The sequence below is a fragment of the Lonchura striata genome, chromosome 4 (genome assembly GCF_050655825.1).
Source record: "Lonchura striata isolate lonStrDom1 chromosome 4, ASM5065582v1, whole genome shotgun sequence".
In the NCBI taxonomy this organism is placed as follows: Eukaryota; Metazoa; Chordata; class Aves; order Passeriformes; family Estrildidae; genus Lonchura; species Lonchura striata.
In genome coordinates this window covers 6,153,779-6,175,306 of record NC_140706.1, presented here as the reverse complement: position 1 = coordinate 6,175,306, position 21,528 = coordinate 6,153,779, and the positions used below count along the sequence as shown (strand labels likewise).

General features: G+C 43.5%; 2 protein-coding genes and 1 non-coding gene across 3 annotated transcripts in view; 2 read left to right on the top strand and 1 right to left on the bottom strand.

The window, feature by feature from the left end:
- POLR1A (RNA polymerase I subunit A) overlaps positions 1–3,716 on the bottom strand; it is a 29,214-nt gene extending 25,498 nt beyond the window's left edge. Inside the window, exons 1-6 of the mRNA XM_021535719.3 lie at positions 3,509–3,716; positions 2,843–3,047; positions 1,653–1,802; positions 1,465–1,572; positions 462–547; positions 256–365 (exon numbers count right to left, since the gene is read on the bottom strand). Coding sequence (XP_021391394.2) covers positions 256–365; positions 462–547; positions 1,465–1,572; positions 1,653–1,802; positions 2,843–3,047; positions 3,509–3,585 — 736 coding nt within the window. The 5' untranslated portion in view covers positions 3,586–3,716. The remainder of the gene's footprint in view (positions 1–255; positions 366–461; positions 548–1,464; positions 1,573–1,652; positions 1,803–2,842; positions 3,048–3,508) is intronic.
- A 34-nt stretch (positions 3,717–3,750) lies between these two features.
- On the top strand, positions 3,751–21,384 carry PTCD3 (pentatricopeptide repeat domain 3). The gene is made up of 24 exons (XM_021535720.2): positions 3,751–3,883; positions 5,653–5,702; positions 6,354–6,393; positions 7,389–7,434; positions 8,121–8,189; positions 8,625–8,729; positions 9,103–9,226; positions 9,908–10,026; positions 10,423–10,496; positions 10,799–10,886; positions 10,974–11,034; positions 11,318–11,400; positions 12,073–12,217; positions 12,832–12,882; positions 13,719–13,802; positions 14,728–14,756; positions 15,030–15,133; positions 15,809–15,887; positions 15,979–16,069; positions 16,733–16,818; positions 17,896–18,044; positions 18,903–18,944; positions 19,836–19,994; positions 20,699–21,384. The coding sequence occupies exons 1-24, from the start codon at positions 3,786–3,788 to the stop codon at positions 20,775–20,777; spliced, it is 2,055 nt and encodes a 684-aa protein (XP_021391395.2). The 5' UTR covers positions 3,751–3,785; the 3' UTR covers positions 20,778–21,384.
- Positions 11,109–11,250, top strand: LOC116183626 (small nucleolar RNA SNORD94). The gene has a single exon (XR_004148288.1). It is a non-coding gene; the product is annotated as a small nucleolar RNA SNORD94 (small nucleolar RNA).
- Positions 21,385–21,528: the final 144 nt, after the last annotated feature.

Here is a 21,528-nt window from a genome sequence, read left to right as displayed (position 1 = left end):
CCTAAAGCTCACAAAGATTATGCTGTTGTACTTCTTTTCCTGACACAGAGACACTTGAAACTACAAAAGCACAACAGGCTCTCAAAACAGATATTTAATGGAATTGTGTTCTCTCTGACTACCAAGCTTAATGGTTTAGTTATAATCAGTATTTTTTATAAATTAGTTCCAAGTGCACAGTAACTGCTAAGAATCTGTGCCCCTTAAATGCAGGGAAAAAGTGCAAAATATTTGAGTAGAAGACAAATATTTCACCTGCTGTTTCATCCAGAATACCTTCCTCTCTTGACTTATGGTACACTGAAGAAGGATAGGTTACTGTCAGCTTGCTGTTGTGCTCCTTTCGCACCAGGGATCTCCTGGATCTTGAAGGGGAAAAAACCAAACAGGACAGGCAGATAAAGGTTAATGTAAATACAGCATTTAACTAGAATCCAGCTTCCTCATGTAGTTAAACTTACTTGCAGTTTGGGCATTTCTTTGAAGCCATGTGTGCTTTCCAGAATTGTGATACCAGCTTATTTCTACACTCACGCACATTTTTGACCTGGTAAAAAAAAAAAAACTTACTTAAGAATAATGAATATAATAAAAATAAATTAAAACATGTTATATGAAGAATTCACTAAACATTATACAATTAACATTTCAACATGAACATTATTAGTAACAATGCACACACATCTATGTACTGATTAATTCATGCCTTGATCTGTAGTGTTCTTTCATCATCTTCCCATTTGCTGGAGGCATATCCCTCAGTGCTCTCCATGCTCCTTTTTAAATTTATTCCATAAAGTCTTTAATTTTCAAGTCAGTACTGGAATTGAAAGCTTTTCTCTAATGATGATTTAAGGAAGTATAAAAATGACAAAAACCACTTTTTTGACAGCTCATGAATGTATGATTTACAAATTGCTTAAGCTTAGTTTTTAAACAAGTGATCAAGGAATTAAAACTGCCTTATAAACAAATCTGCTGAATGACCTTAGATTATAAATATCTTCTTCACTCACCTTTAATAACCATGCACATTAAACTACTTTTAAATGGAAATAAGAATTCAATTGCATGAGTCTTCCAAAAAATGTCACTGTAATTAATTCTGCAAGTTTGCTGGATGCATAAATTCTCAAAATGTGTTCTGCAGCTCAAAACAGAGCACCAGACAAGTATCAACATTTGTAGCTGGTGTACTGACAACAGTATAAGATTTTAATATAGTATACACCATCAAAACATTTCCCTACACAGACATTTCCTTATCTTCCAGAAATACAAGTTACACTGATGGGAAATAAAATCTGTTTTAATTTCAGACATTTCCATCAAAAAGCCCACTAAATATAACACAGTTCAGAACTGGACATAACCCAACACCTACAAAGACAGGACCTGCTCTGCATATCACTATTTTAAGAGGAAAAAGCCCAGGATCTCAGGAGAAGCACTGCCTGTACTCACATTTGAGCACCGGTCTCTTATCTGGGAGCTTTGTAACATTTCCTGAACGTGGCGATTCAACTCTTCCTCGATTTCTGAGCCTGTTGCATCTGCACACTGCTCCACAAACTGAAAGGAACAGAAGAAGAGAAATGAAGTCCATGAAGACCATGAAGTCCAAAAGGGATGGAGCATTGCACAGTACTTGCCCTATTCAGAATGATTTCGAGGTCATGGACAGCGTGGAGCAGCCCCTTCTCCAGCACCTTCAGCTGACTCAGCAGCAGGTGAACCACGGCTCGAGGACAGGTCAGCATGTGGCAATTCAAACAGGACCCCCGGATGAGAAGGTATAATTTCTGGAAAGGAAGGGGGAAGAAAAGGCTATGCTGATGTATAAGGCTATCAAGATGTATAAGCTTGCACAGTCAGCAAGTCAATGCAATTGTTTGGACTTAAAGAGAGTGCTACTATAATCGGAAAAATGGTTTATTTGCTTGAAAAAAAATATTTCAACCAAACTCACATGCAAAGCACAATCTGCATATAAACCCTCTGCAGGCTGTCTACATAACAGGTACATGAAATACTTGTGGTATCTACAGCAGCTCTGGGACCCAGGCTGCTCTTGCACAGCACCGTGGCTACAGCTCCTGAGAGCTCAACCCACACTAGTAAAATGAAACATTCTGGTCTCAATCCTACAAGATCCTTCACACAATCACCTTCTCCTCAAGGTCTGGGAAATTATCAGTGGGTTTTATTATTTAACACAGCTCTGTGTTATTATTTAACACAGTTCTCTCACTCCAGCTGCGTGCAGCCCCTGTGGCCTGAAGAGTGGGAGTTACTGCTGCAGGATTTCAATCCTTGGTCAATACAGTTATTTGACTTAAAACTGGAACAAGGCTAGAAGTAGGTACCTCATCTACCTTTGGTCACTTGAAAGTGAGGTTTTGACTATCAATTAGTAGCCCGTGCAAAAGGCAGCTACTGCAAATGGTAGGAACAGCACCTCAGGAAGAAAATTCATCCCAGCTCAGGTTTGTTAAAAACTGGAAGAGTAGACAGCTGTTCATGTGCAGTAGCTGTTTAAAGGAAATGATAATTTTTACTGTGCTATTCATTTAATTAAAGCACAATATCCTACAGCCAGTCACATACTTCAGGATGAGTATTCCCCCCTCACCTGCCTGTCAACATTGAGTAAAACAATATCTCCAATGTGCATATATTTTGAAAGGTCTATTTCTATTGAATTATCATGACACAACAAAGCTTTTCTACTACATCTGCTGTTATTACACTTCAAACAGATCTTGGCACCTTTACTATTTTCCAGGACATGACAGCTTAGGCACCACCACCCCTTTCACCAGCAATAATTCAGTGTACATACATCGAAGAACAGGGGGTTGTAGACAGCCAGAGGCAGCTCTATGTGGCCAAAGTGTCCGGGGCAGTTGCTGAAGTTCTGCATGCAGGTGGCACACACTTCTCTGGAGTCCGGGGGTCCCAGGGCCAGGTCGTACAGCCCATTCACAGCCGGGTTGCCCACGTTGTCCAGGTACTGGGGGTTTGTTATGGACTTTACACTCAGCTTCCTGAGGTTGAAAGGAAAGAGCAAAAATCAACGGCAGTGAAGAGCGACATGTATGGTACAAATATCACGGGCATTCAGTATCTATGTTATCTTCTCAAGCGATGAGAACATCTTTCTGAAAGCATTTTGCGAATGCAATGGGAATTTGTTTATCGTTGATTTCACGATACAATGAGCGAAATCATTATTATCGCAGCAAATATTTATTTTACATGAATAGCCACTCTACTAAGAAATCACATAATTTTGTCAGCGTGTCCCCTCGAGCGGTGCGAGATTATGTATAAGCCTCGGCTGCCGCCATCCCGGCGGCTGGGCCACGGCCCAGCCGGACCACACGTCCCAGCATGCCGCGCGCCACAGTCCACCGCAGCTCTGCGGCGCCATGCCGCGGGGCACGCTGGGACCGGTAGTGCCCAGCAGCATACGCACAGCTCGGGACGCTCACACACGGAGCCTCACCTGATCTCCTCGGCCGTGTACATGCCGAAGGACACCCCGGCCAGCCGCCGCCACGGCACCACTTTGGGCGGCCTCATGGCGATCGAGCAAGGCTCTCCCGGCCGACAGCGGCTCCCGCTCTCCCGCTGGAAGTGCCGCGCCACGGGCAGCACCACGCGGTCCGGGCTGCGGGGGGGGCGGGGCCGGGCGGTACCACCGCCGCGGAGGGGCGGCACCGGCCTCCCCCCCGCTGGAGGAGTGGTGCCGTCCGCGTGCGCAGAGGGCAGCGCGGGGCGCCATGGCGGCGCGGCGGGCCGGGGCCGGCTGTTGGCAGCGGGCGCTGAGCCTGGGGCTGGGCCGGCGGTGCCGCCTCCCCCGCGGGCCGGACAGCTACCGGTGAGGGTCCGGCGGGAGGGAAGGGCCGGGAGGCGGCGGCACCGGGGAGGAATCGATGGCCGGGCGGTGCGGGAATGCGGGGAGTGCGGCGGGCAAGGCTGCGCAGGCGCAGTGCGGGGCTCGGCGCGGCCGCGTGGCGGGAGGGAGCCGCTCTTCTCTTGTGCCGCTCGTCTCTTCTGTTGTGCCGCTCGTCTCTTCTCTTGTGCCGCTCTTCTCTTCTCTTGTGCCGCTCGTCTCTTCTCTTGTGCCGCTCGTCTCTTCTGTTGTGCCGCTCGTCTCTTGTGCCGCTCGTCTCTTGTGCCGCTCGTCTCTTGTGCCGCTCGTCTCTTGTGCCGCTCGTCTCTTGTGCCGCTCGTCTCTTCTCTTGTGCCGCTCGTCTCTGCTTTTGAACGCCCTTCCCGGGGAGCTTCCCTGCTTTGGGGTGGCTCGGAGCCTCTCCGGCAAAGAGTCCGAGCGTTTAAGCGATTCCTGAACGGAGTCTCGCGAAAATCTAGGAAGGCTGAGGAAGCTGGGGCTGTTGAGCCTGGAGAAGGGAATTTTGCTTATAGACCCCGTGACTGGCTTCCAGTGTCTGAAGGGGGCCTGCCAAGGAGCCAGAGTGGGACCTTTCACCAGGAATAACAAGGATTAGTGCGTACAGATCGGAAAAGGAAAAAAGTTTAGATTAGATTAGCTATTGGGAAGGAATTTTTTATTGTAGGGGTGGTGAGACACTGTCACAGGTTCTTAGCGAAGCTGTGGATGCCCCAACCCTGTCAGTGTACGAGGGCAGGCTGGATGGGGCTTGGAGCAACCTGGTCCAGTGGAAGGTGTCCCTGCCCATGGCAGCAGAGGTGGAACAAGATCTTAAAGGTTTCTTCCGACGCCTTAACATTCCAAGATTCTATGCCATGGTTTAGTTTAGGGGCTGTCTCAAATGAAAAGGTCTCACTTTACTGGGTAAGTGTTACTCATTTTTGAGATGGCAAAATTGTGCAGTGCCACAGTAAAGCACAGAGCTGCACCTTAACGGCCTCTCCCTCAGGGTTAAGGTCAGTGTGGAGGCACTGGAGGCCAGAGTTGCAGTAAAGCTTTACTGTTAGGTTGCTTCAAGAGCAAAACAAGCACAAGTATTTTAACATGAGCCTTAGTTTCTGTTAAAGGCAGTAAAATGTGCACAGTGGTGAGGAAGACTTGAAGCAGTGAGCACAAAGCAGCTGCTTTGTGGTACTCAGCACGGTGAGTCCATGTGTGCTGCAGCTGTGGTTTTGTCAGGAGATTCTGCACCTCTGTAGAGACATCTGGGCATCTGCAACTCACCAGGGCTGATTCACCTGCATCATTACTCTGGGTTTTCTCTTATGTGAGCACTAGTCATGTCTAAAGTTTTGGGGTTTTTTTAAAGTGCTATTTTCAGTCTGATTCTATCTCTAAAGCATAAAAAGGTATTTTCTGATTTATGTCTGTGATTTTCTTTGTAAGATGCACTAGTTCATGAAAACTACTTTAAAAGCATTATATCCCAATATTAAGTAAACACAGGTTTTTTTTTTTGTTCTGTAATTTTTCACATATAACCTCTTGTCTCTTTAAACAAGGGCCTTAAGAGAAGCATCAAGTATAAGTTTTATGGTAATAATTTGGAGTTAGTAAAAGTGCAATATTGCCAGTTACTCCAATGCACTCCAATTCCCTCTAATATTTTAGTTAATTCTAACCTGTAGTATGGAATTTTTGCTTTTACTGTATTAATGTAACTGCCATTAATTCAAACCCCTGATTGCTTATAGGAGCTCTTCAAGTAGTCCTGCTCTTGGGAAGACTGTGGACAATTCACAAGGTAAGATGTCTTCATTACTGGTTCCTTGCAGATGATTTTGATCTCCAAACAACACAGTGTGTCAGGAGATAAAGATGATGTAAACACCCTCTTTCCCCTCCTTGGATTTTCTCTCTCCTTGTCTTCATTGTGCATAAGTTTCCTGGATTATCTTGATTCCTTCCCTCATCACCCATCAGCTCCATGCTCCAAGAGCATGAACTGAATTGTGCAGCTCCATGAGCCTATGTTAGACTGTGGTTTTAATATTCTTGTTTTAGTACTTTCAGCTGGATCAGCTTAACTCATCAATTCTTGTAGAATCATAGAATTGCTGGGATTGTTAAAGACCTCTGAGTTAGTGGAGTCCAGCTCTTAACCCAGCACTGCCAAGGCACCTCTAAACCACGTCCCCAAGTGCCACATCAACCTCCAGGGATGGGGACCCCACCACTCCCCTGTTCCAATGCTTGACAAGCCTTTCAGTGAAGAAATTTCTTCCTAATATCTGATCTAAACTTCACCTTGTGCAACTTGAGGCCATTTGTACTTTGTTCTATCATTTATTACTTGTGAGAAGGATTGACCCCACCTTGCTACAACTTATGGGGTCAGAATTTTCTTTGGGCATCTCTTTGTTTCTAATGATCATTTTAATATTGTTTCTCACAGTAACTCAAGAAGAAATTGTGCTCCCCCGAAGGAAAACATGGTGAGTGTTTACTTTTGGAATCTTCACTTGGAAAAGAAAATATTAGACAGCTAAATGTAGTCTGTCCACCAAAGCTGAAAAAAGAAGTTGAGGTTTGTGTATTCCTTGATGCAATATCCCACCAGGGTTTTCCTGCTGATTTGGAGCTCTGTGAATATTCTTGATTCTTACTCTCTCTTCAGATTATGTACACTGTATTCCTGACATTTTTTTTAAAAGCACTTGAAATAACTGCATTTTTAAGCATGGTTCTATTTCTTTGCTAAAGATTTGTAAAACCAAGTTCATTTGGCTGTTTGCATGTGAATGTGTTTCTTCAGCAAAATAAAACTTGATCATTGATAACTGAGGGAATAAATCCTGCTTAAAAATGACACAACTGAACAAAACCTATTTTGTTGGGAGACTTAAGATGGAATTGCATAACTGTATAGCAAAAATTAAGTTTGTGGTCAAATGGTGTCAGAATGTAAAGCTAAAATAAGGCCATCTTCATCTAAACACTTTCACTGGCCTTTCCTTGTTTGCTTGAAACAACCAAAGTCTTAAAGGTTGCAAAGGCACAGGAGTCCTGTGAGATACCTGCTTTTGGTGTGGTCTATTTGTTCTTGTAAAGACATGTCTTGTTGAGCAAGTTAATGTATTTATTCCCTGGAGATGCTCTAGGAGCAGCATTCCAAAGAATTATTTTTGTGTCTCATCTCTATGATCTTTCTTTGGTAATGTATTATAAGGGCAGGAGTAATAGCTGTAAACACATATGCTTTTCTGGTTTTCTTCAATTTTTTTTTTATTCCTGGGGTTGTTTAAGAATTGAGGCAATTTTTGCATTTTCTCTCTTTTTTTGTGAGATGTGCTGTTTTCTTAGTGCAGCAAAAACATTGTTTCCTAGAACTGAAAATCCTTGTGGGTAGGATGATCCTGTGCTTGTTCTCCAAACAAGCAGAGCATTCAAAGTCTGCAGCTGAGTATTAATCAAACTCCTTTGTGCTTAGGGATAAGCTCGCAGTGCTCCAGACCTTGGCTTCTACTGTGAACAGGGTGAGTGGTTCTGTGGGCCATGGGGATGGGTCAGGGGTTCCATTTTGTGCAATGCCCTTGTGCTCAGGAGGCCTTTAATTTCTACTTTGGCCATAAATGGGAGATGAAAGTCTCACATCAGGGTTTTCCCTTCGGCTCAGGGTGTTTTGCTGTGTGTTTAAAGTCTCATTCATGTGCTAAGAGAGAGCTGCAGTTACCAGAGAAAGCTGCAGTGCCTTGGGAAGGCTTTCACTAACATGGGCAGCAAGTTCCTTCAGCTTGTCCAGAATGTCCTTCCCAATCTCAGTCCAGAAAGGCAACGAGTGTCTGCTCTTGCTGGGCAAAACCTGGAAATGCTGTGATTCTGTTCTTAAATCCCTGAATTCTGGGAATTGAATCAAAATTTGCCAAGTCCCATCAGCTTCCCAAGACTGTTACACTGGAGTCCTACTTTGCAGGGCACTTTCTGATTGATCTATTATAGGAAGGACCCTTTTTGTCACCATATTAGCCTGCAAATGTGTGTGTAAAATGGAAAACTATACTCAAACAGGCTAAGCCTTTTTGAACAAGAGGATCTTCTGTAAAATATGCATTGGTGATGGTTATGATGGAAGAATTCATTGTGCCTTAAGTTCCATGAGGCAGTGTGTTGTGGTTGTGCCCATAATTATAAACTTTTCATTGCTGGGCTTTTCTTTCTACAGGATCCTACTGCTGCTCATTACATGTTCCAGGATGACCCTTTCCTGATGCCAAGAAATGCAGCTAATTCTGTAGGTATTTCCTTTCACATCCTTCATAGCTTCCCTCCTGCCTTTGTCTAGACTGTGAATACTCTTACCTAACTGAAGCCTGGTTTTGATTCCAAAAGAAAATGAGGTATCAGATTGCTTTCAGAATTTTCTCTTCTCTCTAAAATTACATGGTTTTGAGCTTGAGGTAGTAGTGTAGCATTTCAGATGTCTGAACTGTGTCCCTTGACTCAGTAACGAAGTAAAATACAAGGGCATTTAAAGAATAGAGATTCTTATACTGGTATAAATACCACAATGTTTATCTGGAATGTTGTCCCTGTGATTCTAATAAGTTGAAAATTACATGAGTATAATTTGATCCCATCAGAATGTTCATTGTTAAAATGTTTCTTCCAATTCTCAGCCTTGTAATTTGTGTATTTCTTCATCTTGTTCTGTCTCATTTCTATGCAGCGTCTGTATTCATTGTCAAAGGAGTCTGGGAAAAATGCTGCAAAATACATCATAAAGAACTTTCCTCAGTATTTTGACAAGACTTTTGCAGAGCCCAACATACCAGTAAGATTTTTGCTCTTTGTTTTCATTGTATTTGTGCTTTGTCAGTGAAATCAACTGGTCCAAAACTAAGATAAAAGTAACTATTTAAACTGTTTTGCAGACAGTATGAATGCAGTACCGTGTTTCCATTATGTTTTTGTAGTGGACATTTTTCCTTGGGAGTTCAGTATCATGTCAGGTTCTTGACATAAAAGTAAGAAAAGCAGTGGTTTTTAGGTGTTGCTTCGTGGCACAAAGTGAGGGATGATGATGTATGTGGTCTCTCATCACCAGAGGAGTGCTGTTATTGGGCTGCAAGCAGTGTATTGGGTAAAGAGTAAGGATGTCTAGAGAAGGTTTGAACTTGAGACCAGCTTCCACTGTTTGCTTTTAGTGCCTGATGCCCGAGTCTCTCACACCTCAGACCGAAGGAATGAGCGAGGAGGCTCTAAGGGAGCGCATCCATCTCAGAATGGTGAAAGAGTCTGTGGACATGTTTGATCAGCTTCTGCAGGCAGGTATGTGGTCACCTGCCAGGTTCTGTGGAGGAGCTCTACTTAAATTGTGCCAAAAATACTTCAGTAACTAGCACAGACTGTGGAGATAATTTTGTGATTATTGCTTCTTTCACAACTGACTGTGGTCTAATGAAGTGGTTCTCTAGAATTACTGGAGAATCTTAGCCACTGCTTGTCTGACATGTCACTTTGGTGATAAGGAGAGCAATTGGCTTCTTGAAGAGGAAGCAGATTGCATGTTTCACTTACTATGAAACATTAAAAATCAACAGAAGTATTCAAAGTGTTCTTTACAGCAGGGTGTATCCCAGGAAGAGTTATGAAAAGCACTAGAAATTTCAGATGCTGTGTTGGGCTTGTGCTGCTTCACAGTTCTGGCTGACAGCTGTCACTTCCTTCTACTTGATCAGGAAAACTCTTACCTTTTAAGTGGCCTCAGTAGAAAAACATACTCTAGTTAAAAGACAGTGTTAAAATTGTCTCTTGTGATGATTGGGTTTGTGGCAGTACTGGTGTCACAGCAGGGTTAGGGACTTGCTTGAGAATGTCTTTGTGTTGGAGAGAGCAAAGTGGTGTTCAGAGGGTTTCTACAAAGGTTTTCTATCAGAGGTTTTCTACATGGCCTGTAGAGTGATGAGCTCTTCTCTTTCTCTGACTGTCATAAATTCTCATTTTCTAAAGGTACCCCTGTGTCTCTAGAGACCACAAACAGCCTTTTAGATTTGTTATGCTTCTATGGAGATGGTGAACCTACTCCTGAAAAAGAGCCGGAAGAAAAAGAGGATTTGGAAGAACCAGGGGTATGGAAAACTTGTTGATTTCTATTTATTTATTTCATACATAGTGGGAGTATATCAAGGTGACATCAAGATTTTTGTGCTGTCTGCATGGGAGATGCCATGAGGTGGATCAGATGCAGTCAACATTCCCAGGAGATATTTCTGTTATAAAAATCCATGACTGATCCAGTAGCAACAGTAGTTTGTGTAAAGATGTTAATATGTTTATAACATAAGCATTATTCTCAATCTATTCATCACTTCCTGACTGTTATGATAGAAATTATTCATATATAACCCATTTAAAAACACCTTTGGTCCATGCTGCTGAACTTCAGTTTTGTTAGCAAATCGTGTCATTTGATATTAAATCATAATTTAAGACTGAGAAACTTCTTTTTGCGAAAATCTCTCCAGGTGAATGCTTCAGAACAGAAAGCTCCAAAGAGACAATTTCAAAGAGGTTCACGGTCATCTGGCCCCAGATGGAGGTATAGAAAATGTTGCCTATGTTCCCATATTCCATGGGTTGTGCACTTGTAATGTTGTTGTAGAGCAGACTGCCAAGTCTTTTAGCAGCCCATACTCACCAATGTTACTTGTTAAATAAAGCTGTGCTTGCTGATCTTTTAAAGTGTTCATGGAAATCTAGTAGGTGATTGTAGAATACTTTCAAGTATCACAATTGTAAGATGTGAAAGTAGTCTTTGGAGGTACAGCCCTTATTTTGGTCTGCATGTTGAATCCTTCTCCTAAGAGTATCTTTTAATTGGTTCTTGTTCACTGGTTCTAGGGAGAATAACCATGCTGAAAGGATATTTAAGATAATCCCAGAGAGGAATGCACACTCTTACTGCACAATGATCCGTGGGATGGTGAAGGTAAAGTTATTCCTCACTGCTGAGGGGTTTTCTTCAGCTTTTGAGATCTCACGTAGTCAGAGGTTGTTTATTTTTGTGTTTTTGCAGCACGGGGCTTATTCTAAAGCTTATGACATGTACATAGACTTGCTGAATGAAAGGCACAAGGGTGAGTGTCTCCTGGCTGTACTTTGGGGTCTCCTGAGTAGAGAAAGCCCCTTTTGGGCACAGGAGTGTTTGTTCATGGCAGTGATGATTGGCGCAGGGGTACGGACCTCAGCTGGATCATGGGAGCTGAATGCAAACTGGGAATTCCAGAGCAGCTGGCGTGTGGCTGGCTCACTGGAAACAGGTTTGCATGAGACTTTGCCAGAAACTGAGCCATGCTAGAACAAACTGTTTCCTCTAGGCTATAAATTGTCATTTAAAATGGATTATCTTACATTTTCCAGCTGATGTGCACACTTTCAATGCACTGATCAGAGCAGTCCCATATCTAAAGGAGAGGTTCGTAGAAAGATGGGAATTAACCAAGGTAAGGAGGATAGAACAAAAGAGGTGGGGAAGTGATAAGAGTATGGGCTCTTATCATTAATAATGGTCTAATAAGGGTCTGCCTTATTAGTAAAGTTTTGCAGTTGTTGAAGACCAAAAGTAAGAACTTTGTCCCCAGACACTAATCTCTGCTGTAAACGAAATATAGTAGTTTAAACAGAAAAGGTAACTATGGAGGAGTTGCAAATGTGAAAAATCCAGCCTTTCCTTTGCAGAGTGATTTGCCTTGTGAGAAAATACCTGATCCAGGAACTGCCTGGACAGAAAGTAATAGGGGAAATTACTGCTGGGAGATAAAGTAAATTAAAAATTTTAGATAAAAACTCTTTGAATTTTAATTCATGGTGTTGTGACAGAAATTGAATTTTGATTTTTAATGACACATCAGTAAGGAAAAATATTATGTAATTGTAAAAAATTTCCATTATGTTTTAGAAACCATTCTCCAAGATTTATTCTGATGTAATGTAGCCTTGGGTTTTGGTCATTAAAAATTAGATAGTACTGATGAAATAATTCATTAAAGCAGAGTTGTTCACTTGAAGAGGATGAGAAGGCGTAGGTTAAGGAAATGTATGTATAACCCACCTGAAAGCTGAACTGTGATCCATAACATGTGAAGCACTTAAGAATTTGGGAATTTTGTTTTAAGGACCTCCTGACTCACATGGCTCAACAGAAAGTGCAACCAACTCTGCTAACTTTTAATTCTGTACTGAAGAGTCTGAGAAGATGTGGTGGTGTGGGCAGAACTATGTCTTTATTTGTATTAAAGGAAATGGAAGCACTTGATATAGGTAAGAGAAGCAAAGCATTTATTATATGCAGTGCTTATGATATTCCAGTGCCACCTCCAGAACAGAACAGTTAACGCAGGAGTTCAGCACCACACAACATGGTGGTGGTGATTCCCTGACTCCAGGGGAGATGTACTTCACAAGCCACCTAAGCCAGTTCAGGTCTATAGCTCTACATCTCTACAGAAAAAAGATTTTCATCTAGATGATGATTTTTTTTCTTCCAAATAAGTATTGCAGAAACAGAGAATATCTGCAGAATTGATGTCCTGTGGGCTGTGCTTTGCCCCAGTAACATGCTTGTTGATAGGCTAAAGGTTACATTCATGAGCAAAAGGGAAACTAGCTATGAAGTGTTTCTGATTTTACTCTAGAGCAGGGAAGTTTGGTGGCTCCCCCATAGAAATAGGATGCTCCAGCTGGTGGTCCAGTGTTGGATATTGCCTCTCCCAGGCGTGTGTAGCTGAGGTCTGGTCCAGCATTAGGGTGGGTGGGGAGAGATATTAGAATAAATGTATGCATGCTGCCTGACTGGAGGAGCAGCGTGTGAATTAGAGCAGTGGCCAAAGCTCAGCCAGCAATGTTGCAGTAACTGCAGTGCTTTTGCTTTCCAGAGCCCAGCCTTGCATCCTATGAACATCTCCTCTCCGTGCATTACAAAGGCGGTACGTGCCTCCTGTAGCAGCTGCTTTGATGGTTTTCACATGTGATGGGTGAAGGCAGCTCACTTATGGATTGAAGGACAACCTTTAATGGGTGTGATCTGAGTGATCCCTGTGCTGCCTGATTCTGCTTGGGTGAAAAAAAGAGATAACCTCCTACAGGGAGCAAATGCTACTTAGTCACTGTGGAGGCTGGGTCTGACCACAGTGTGTGTGATTTCATATTGTGCCACTCACAGGGAGTTTGTTTTCCTGCAACAGTTCTTCTGTGTGTTAGAGGTGTCATGAAAAATAATTGTGTTAGAAGGCAGGAACCAAACTGTTTAAGATCCCATGCTCACAGACTTTTGGTTATAGGAAGAGAATAGGCAAAGTAGCCATAACTGTAGTCCTTGTGTTTTAAGAAATGTAAAGGGATTGCTCTGGAGTTTGGCTCTGGAGTTTGGGGGTTTAGTTTTGGTTTTACCCCTTTTAAATGCTTGCTTATATAAAAAGACAAATTATATAATATACTTTAAAAGTATATTATATAAAGTATAAGTACTTCGCTTTTTCTAGTGCAACCTTCTAACAGACAAACTTCCAGGCCTGTTTGATTCCTTGCTGGAAAGTACTTTTATCTTTCTGAATCTGCCCTGCTGATGTGGAAATCTGGAAATAGCAGGACAAATTTTAGAGCAAATTAAATTGCAGCTGGTGTGGAGCACCAAGGGAATTACATTTGTTTAAAATTAAGTTGCTTGTTCTGAATTTCATACTGTATTTGCAGACTGATGCTCTTCACAAGGAACTGCTTGGCATGACTAAGATGTGATGTTTTTTGTCTCTTTTTACTACAGTTGATGCTCCATCATCAGACATCATCTCTGAGGTGCTAAATGAGGTTGAAAATCGAAATTTCACTGCTCAGGATCCTGATGATGGTAAGGACTTCAAGCTTATGTGAAAAGGCACCTGTGAATGTCAGGTAGTTTTACTAGGCTAGGATAAATGCATGTAGCTTGCTTCTCTCAGTCCCTGCTGATATTTCTGGAGACAAATGGCAAATTCCAGTGCTGGGAACTGTGCTGTGCATTGCTGCACTGGCTTCTGTGTGAAAGTAGGTGTGTAGATTGTGTGAATGAGCATTTTAAGTCCATGTGATAAAAAGTCCTAGGGTTATTTACAAGAGCAGTTTAAGGAGGAGCAGTTTGATGAAATGATGCACATCAGGTGAATGGCAGGTTTTTGTTGTAGGTGTGGTGTGAATTTTCCTAATTTAGTTCTTCCTAGTCCTGTTCAGAAAATTTCATTAATTAAAGCTTCATGGGAAACAGAAGTGTGAGTCTTTAGGAGGGAAATATCCTGAATGTCCCATGTGTTACTGGCTCTTTCTGCCATCTGTATGTCCACAGCTTTGCCCTGGGAAGTTCATAAGCCTTTCTGTAGGTTTGGAAGCAGATGCAGCTTCCAGCTGAAGATGAGTTTGGCAAAGAAAGGTCTCTGGACAACCTGGTGTTAATGGAGTGTTGAAAGCCACTCTTCATCACATTTCTTTTTTGTCTTTGGAAGGATTCCTGGAAATAGTCAGAATGTTATACCCCTCCTTCGCTTCTGTCCTGCTAGATGTGTTAAACTGTCAGTGCTCTGAGTTGTTGCTAGAAGTGTGTAAAAATCCCCACCCAACTCATGCCCCACACCAAGGGCTACCAAAAAAGTGAAGAGCTCTGCTATACTGTAAAACGGAGCTACAGATTTGAGTTTCTAATTGAACATACCTCATCCATCCTCCGGGCGGGTGGGTTAATGAGCTGGGTTATGTCTCCTTGGAAGCTAGAAGTTAACAGACTTATGTTTGCTTCCTTTCAGCCAACTTTTTTACCACCGCCATGCAAGTGGTAAGTGCCTCTTCCTCGCCATCAGAATTCCTTTGAGCTTCTCCAGGTGTTGGAGAATTGCCTGTGAGTTTACATCCTGTCACAAGGTTTAGCTTTCAGTATCTCCCATTTTCATCTGCTCTCATCACCTTTTCCTTACTGCCATAATTCTGCAGTCTTTGCCTGACTCCTCCCTAATTGGTAATTTGCATGCCTGTGATACATGCATGTACCTCTGTGACTTTTGTGAGTCACATTTGGTAATGGCTTTCAAATCTGACTGGTTTGTTGCAGTGCTGTGATCTGAAGGATATCAAGCTTGCCTATCAGTTAAATAAAGCCCTGGAGAAGGGAGACAACTGGAAATTCTTGGATGTGGATCGGTCAAATGGCTATTGGTGAGTGAAGTGGAGGTTGTGTGTTGTTGTCAGCTTCAATACAAACTAGGATTCAGACATTGAGCACCAGCTGGTTATCGTGTGTCCAGTTTGGGAATTAGATTGTTCATGAGAACAGTGATTGCTTAGGAGTTATTTTCAGTGTGTGGCCTTTGAACTGAAATCCAGTGTCTTAAACACCCATCCAACGCCGAGAACAAGCAGTTGTGGGTTCTAGCATTCTTTTGTGTACCTGGCATGGCAGCTTTGGAGGTAATAACAAAACACCATAATTTCTTAGTGTAAGGATGTTTTCCTAGACAGTGCACTGGATCAAATACTCAGCCTTGTCTTGTGAACTTGCACAAGTAACATGGTTAATTTAGTTCAGTTTTTATATCCAAAAGCTGCATTTGAGACAGATTGAGGTACCTTGAAACTGGCATCAGGCAGGAAGATTGCTTTGTTCATGTATTTTAAAACAGAGTGGTCTAATTAGTTCTGCCTATAATGTAGTGTCAGCATTAAGTTGTCTTAAGAAATCCTGCTGCTTTTCTGATTGCATGGAGTGTGGCAATCAGCTAAATGTCCTTGATCTGCAATATAAATCTGATCAGCACACCATCATTTGCTGGTACTTCTATAGTTTGCTTGATCTAACCATCACTGAATTAGGATGGGTTTTTTTCTCTGCAGGTCAAAATTCTTTTCGTTGTTGTGCATGATGGAACAAATTGAAGTGGTGTTGAAGTGGTACAAAGAAATGTCATCTTCAGTAAGTGTATACCAGGGTGAGAGTTGCAGAGCTTTTCTATGGAGAAATGGAGGAGTCACGGGTGACTGAAATTATTATCTTCCTTCATCAGCTCTTCTATCCAACTCCTAAAAATATACTGGACCTCCTTCAAGCACTGGATGCAGCCAACCAGTTGGAAATGATCCCTTCAGTCTGGGAAGGTCAGTGATGGCTACATGGCTTCACAGGCAGTTTGTCTGACAAATGCCAGGAGCAGTGCAGAGTTGAAACTAGTTTGGAAACTTCCCATTGCTTGGAGTAGCCATGATAAGGTGCAGTGCTTTCCTTTGGTATTGAATCACTGGACTCTCTGCAGATCCTTGGTTAATATTTAATCTAGCCCCCAAAAAACCAGAAAGAATATGAAGATTCCTTAATCCTCAGCAGATGGTGGTGGGGGTGTCTGGGTAGGGGGGGTTGCAGGCCTCACTATCCAGCAGCAGTTCAGGTCCATGTTCCCCCTGAGGACTGGTGTTTGATGTTACAGACAGTGCTCTGTGTGTTGTTCCCTCCCTGCTCTGTGACAGGGTCATCACCACCACCTGGTTAGTCAGTGTTGGGGACATTGAAGGCCATTATCAAGGAGAGTAAGTTGGGCTGTCACCCAGAAATCTTGAGACCAGCAGGGGAGGGAAGAAGAAATCAGATCAGTTCATGTATTTGGTGCACAGGACCTGATACTGAGGGGAAAGAAAGGGAACTAAATGTGACCTGCTCAGTCACAGAGAAAGGTTCTGCCTTGTTAAATTGTGCAGACCATATCACCAGGATTTGGGAACAGGGGTACTGGTCACACATACCAACTACTGCCTTTCTCTAAACAGATGTGAAACAGCTGGGGTTTAGCAGGAGACAAGACTTGCTGGAAGAGTTCTTGTCTTTGATGAGCAGGGACCAGCACCCCAGTGAGGTAAGGAAGCTGATCCATGAACAGCTGAGCCCCCACACGGCTGCTTGCTCACTCCTCCCGTGTGAGATGGTGGAGGGAACTGGGACAGTAAAAGGGCAGAGCTCAGGTTCAGTTACCATTTCCCATCAAAGGCAGGTGTTCAGCCATGCCTAGGAAAGCCAGGCTCCTGGAAAGCTCATGTATAATAGTTACTTGGGAAGTCAAACACCATCACTCCAAATGAATCCCCCAATCCTCCTTTCCCCAGCTTTATCTCCTGAGCATGACATCCTGTGGTCTGAAATATCCCTTGGGCATTTGGGGTCAGCTGTCCGAGAGGTGTCCCCTCCCAACTCCTTGTTGTACCACACACCTTGTGAACCCCCAGCTCACTCCCTGGTCAGGGAGCCTTGATGCTCTTTAAGCACTGCCCAGCAATAACAAAAATTTCCCTGTGTTATCAACATACTTCCTGCCTTAAATACAAAACACAGCCCCATAGTAAGAAAGAAGAAACTGAAGAAACTTCACTCTGTCCCAGCCAAAATCAGCACAGAAGCTCAGTAGCAAGTAGTGGTGTTTCCCCAGACTGTCGGTAAATGCTGTATCCCTGGTCAGTCCTAGAGATCCAGTTCCAGTGCATCTCCCAGTGCAGATTTCCAGATCCATGTGAGCTTATCCAGGCCTGCTAACCCTTTGGACTGTGCTCAACCTATAAAGAAACCTCATATTAACGAAGCAGGATCCTTTCCTACCAGGGTTTGGAGAAGTAATGCAGCCCAACCAGCCCATGTGCTCTGGGAAGAACATGGAAGAATTGAGGAATTTTTGCCAATGATTTTGTTGCAGTAGTTGCTTTCTCAAGCTGAAGGGTGTTGAAGGTGAATAGAGCTGTGCCTGCAAAGCCACCTTGGACCTTGCCTAGTGGGGACAGCTGTCCTGACAGAAGTGACAGATTTGTCTCCCAGTGTAACAACTGCTAACTTACAAATATAAATCACATACAGAGCAAACCTAGCGGAGCTGCAGGAGAAATGGCACTGAAAAGCTTCTGTTAATTTCAGAGGTTTTGTTCTTCATAGTGCAATGTTTTCACAGATTCAGCTGGCATTTGCCAAGTGTGCAGAAGAAATCAAAGCTGTCCATGAGCCTGCTGGGCCAGGGCAGGTCCCCCTGGAGTGGACAGGGAGTGCTCTGGGCCATGTCGTGGTGCTGTTTTCCAGGGCTGGGAGAACCCAGGATGCCTGGTAGGTGTGGGCTCGCTGAGCTCTGGGATTGCTGACACTGCAGCTCAAGGTTTAGTCACAGAAAGCAAAAGCTAATGACCTATCCCTTGGAATGCCAGTGCAGACAAAGGGAGGGGATAAAGCCTGCAGGGAATGTGATGGGTTTCCTTGTTATTGTTCCTTCTTGACACCAAGTTACAGCTGTCTGTCTTAAAAATGGTTTAGAAACCAATGTAGTATCTGGTGTAAAGCTTTGTACAGCTGCTTATGGCAAAGTGTGGTCTGACAATCACTTCCCTGAGCACTGCTGAGTGCTCACAACTTGCCATTTTTTATTTTAGAACTCTTTGGAATTCAAACTGATCAAGAGATTAATTAGTTTAATTAAAATTTTAATTAGCAGCAGCCCTAGTTAAAACTGTAAATAGACTATTTTTAGAACTCTAATAGCTAGAATTTACTGTCCTACATACTCTAAACTTGAGGTACAGGTTAAAATATCTAGCCTCTGATTTAAGGTTCTGAGCAATTTTCTGTTAAATACAGATGCTCAGTGTACAGTGATTCATTTGGAACAAAGAAGTAACAAGAAAGGAATCTCTTAAAATACTAAAAATATGTAGTATTTTCAAGGGCAGTTGCCACCAGCTACATTTCCCGTTTACTGCAGGAGTTTAAGATGCTTTGTGTTAAACTAATCGGTGAAGTTAGCTGGTACAGCTTGCCTTTCCAAGGATACAGCATGAGATCTATGGGGAAGATTGTTTCATGAATTTGAGCTTACCTGTGTTTCAGTGGAGGCTCATCCAAGAGGTTGAGTATCTGTCTGTTCCTGTTACATGTGGTTTTAAAATTGTTCTTTTGTTTTCTTTTGAATAGGAACATGATGGAACATTTCCAGAAAATCAACAGGATTCCCACGTAAGTATGTTTAGTTCTTCAGTGACTGAATCTCCCCTTTGGCTAAGACCCTGAATTTCTGTTATGGGATGAAGGAATAGTTTGGGATGGAAGGGACTTTTAAAGGACAGGTAGTCCAACCTCCAGTTGTAACTGATACTAGTGGTCCATTTATTTCCAGAACATGAATGTCTGTGTGTCCCTGTGAGCATGGCTGTTTGTTTATCCAGTGGAGAATATTCCAAGAGCTTTCTGTCTTGGAATACATGTTTCAAACACGTTGAAAGGGCAAAGTGGGAGGGAGTGAAGTGGTTGGTGTCTGAAGCTCTGGGCCATGGAGAGCAGTGCCACTGATGAACTCAGCTGTGCAAATCAGTCTGAGCAGGACTGACAAACATCTCATTTCCCACATGCTCAGAAATATTCCTGTATGCTCTTAACCAAGCACAGGTGTTTCAGAAGTACCTGGATTTCTGAAGACAAGTTTATCAAGTCAAATGCTAAATCTTAGGTGGTTCCCTGTTAGGCTACACCAGCTTGCTTGTCTTGGGATTCTGGAGGAGGGTACTGTTTGAAGTAGAACACAACTTATAAGGAATAGAAATGGGTTTTGTTTAGGTGTGGGATTTTTTTAAATGAAGTTGGAGCTTGCCCCAGGGAACACCATGAAGGGTGTGTGATACCAAAGGCTTACACACCTAGTGGCACTCTGTGCCTGCTCTCTTCTGCTGGGACAGAAGTTCCCAAACTTGCCACAAAGCCTTCCCTCTACCAGAGGTGGAGTTCCTGGCAGGAGCAAGACAAACTGGTTGATCTGAAAATGTCACCTGCTCTCCCTCTTGAAAGCATGGGCTATAAATTAATGGGCACCTCTCCTGTGACCCTGAGAACAGTCACCATTTGCCTTTGCAGTGACAAGGTGATGGACGAGTTCTTGAACTGTGCTAAGCAAACCAATTGCCCAGATGAGGCAATTAAGATGGTAAAGCTGGCAGCATCCCTTGGGCTTCCTTTATCTCAAAGGCTGAAAAGCAGAACGGAGGAGGAATTTGAACTCTCTGAAACACAGAAGTAAGTTGGAATGTTTCATGTTTCTGCTGAAGGGGTACAGTAGACAGGGTCTTGGAGGGGCAGTGCCTTTGGAAAGGCTTCTCTGACAAAGGAGCAGACAACTGGCTTCAGAGTGATGTGCTGGTCTGCTGACTCCAGGACTGAAATGGCCCCTCCGTTTTTGGTTCCATGCTGTATCCATCCCACCTAGGAGGGAAGGGAATTTTCCATGGTGGGGTTAGCCTTATCCACTGCTCAGTCCTGCTGTCGTCTTCCTTTCCCAGAGTCATTTCCTAGCTGGGTCTGGCTGCCTGAAGACACTGCTGCAGCCCAGTGAAAGCAGGGGGTGGTACAGGATGGCCCTGCATGTGGCTGCCAGGTTCTGAGGCTTGTGGACACCTCTCACTGCACTGCTGGAGCCAAGCCCAGATGATCCTCAGATGGTGATCGGGGCTTGAGGGACCACAATTTGGAGACACAGGTGCTCCAAGGGAATAAATACAAGCCCAGCACCCTGACAGCTGGCTCAGCACTCAGAGGAGAGCTGAAGGAGTTGGCTTTTCCAAGAGGATGTGCTCCCACCAAATGCTGGGTGCACTTGTCCTTTGAGGACAGTAGGCATTAGACAGCCCATAAATGTTCTGTTTTGCCTTGTGTTTCGGGATCTCTCTTTTCAAGCAGAAGTCACAACAGGTGACTGATGACTGATCTCTTTGACATCACAGGAAGGCACTGGAGAGTATCAAGTGGGATGGTGACAGCAGCGATAGTGACAGTGACAGTAGTGACAGCGACCGTGAGTAGCTGTCCCTCTTCCCTTCCTCTGGGGAAAATTGGGAGCAACTGTTGCCATGATACCAGGAGGCTTTGGAAGGAGTGGAATTACTGAAGGAGTGGCTTCTGGGAGGCGCTGCAGCACTGATGAATGCTCAGTGTTCTGATACAGGACCTGCTTGGCAAGACACCATCCTCACGTGCCAGCTGGAAGCTGTTAAATCTTGTCAGTAACGTGGGACATAGCGTTGGCCACTCCAGGTCTCCTCCCAGCACCCTGCAAGAGCTGGCTCCTGATAAACAGCATCACTGAGGGGAGAGGGGTGCTGTGCACCCTGGAGGCTGCTCAAGCAGGCACAAGACTTTCACATCTTCAAGACTTCTTGTGGGCCTCCTGTCAGTCCACCCTGCACCAAATGTAACTCCTTTCCATCTAACTTTGCTGAACTACTTAAATGTTGAGTTTACTCTGTATATAAACACTGAAGTAATGCAGTACTCAGCACCTGTGGTGTTATTCCTCATCCTTTTGGTGTTTTGGGATAGGTGTTGGAGTGTAGATGTTAAATTACACTTTGTACAGCTGGAGACTGTCTCTAATAAATGGCTGACATTAAAGCTGGCTGTATTCTCATAATCCTTGAGCCAAAACTGTGGTTGAACCAAAGTTTACCTTTCTGCTAGAAATACCTGGTATTCTAGAACTACAGCAGAGCAGCTCTGACAAGAAACCTACCAGGGCAGAAATCCAGGACAGGATCTGCTCTTACACCAGTTTTGT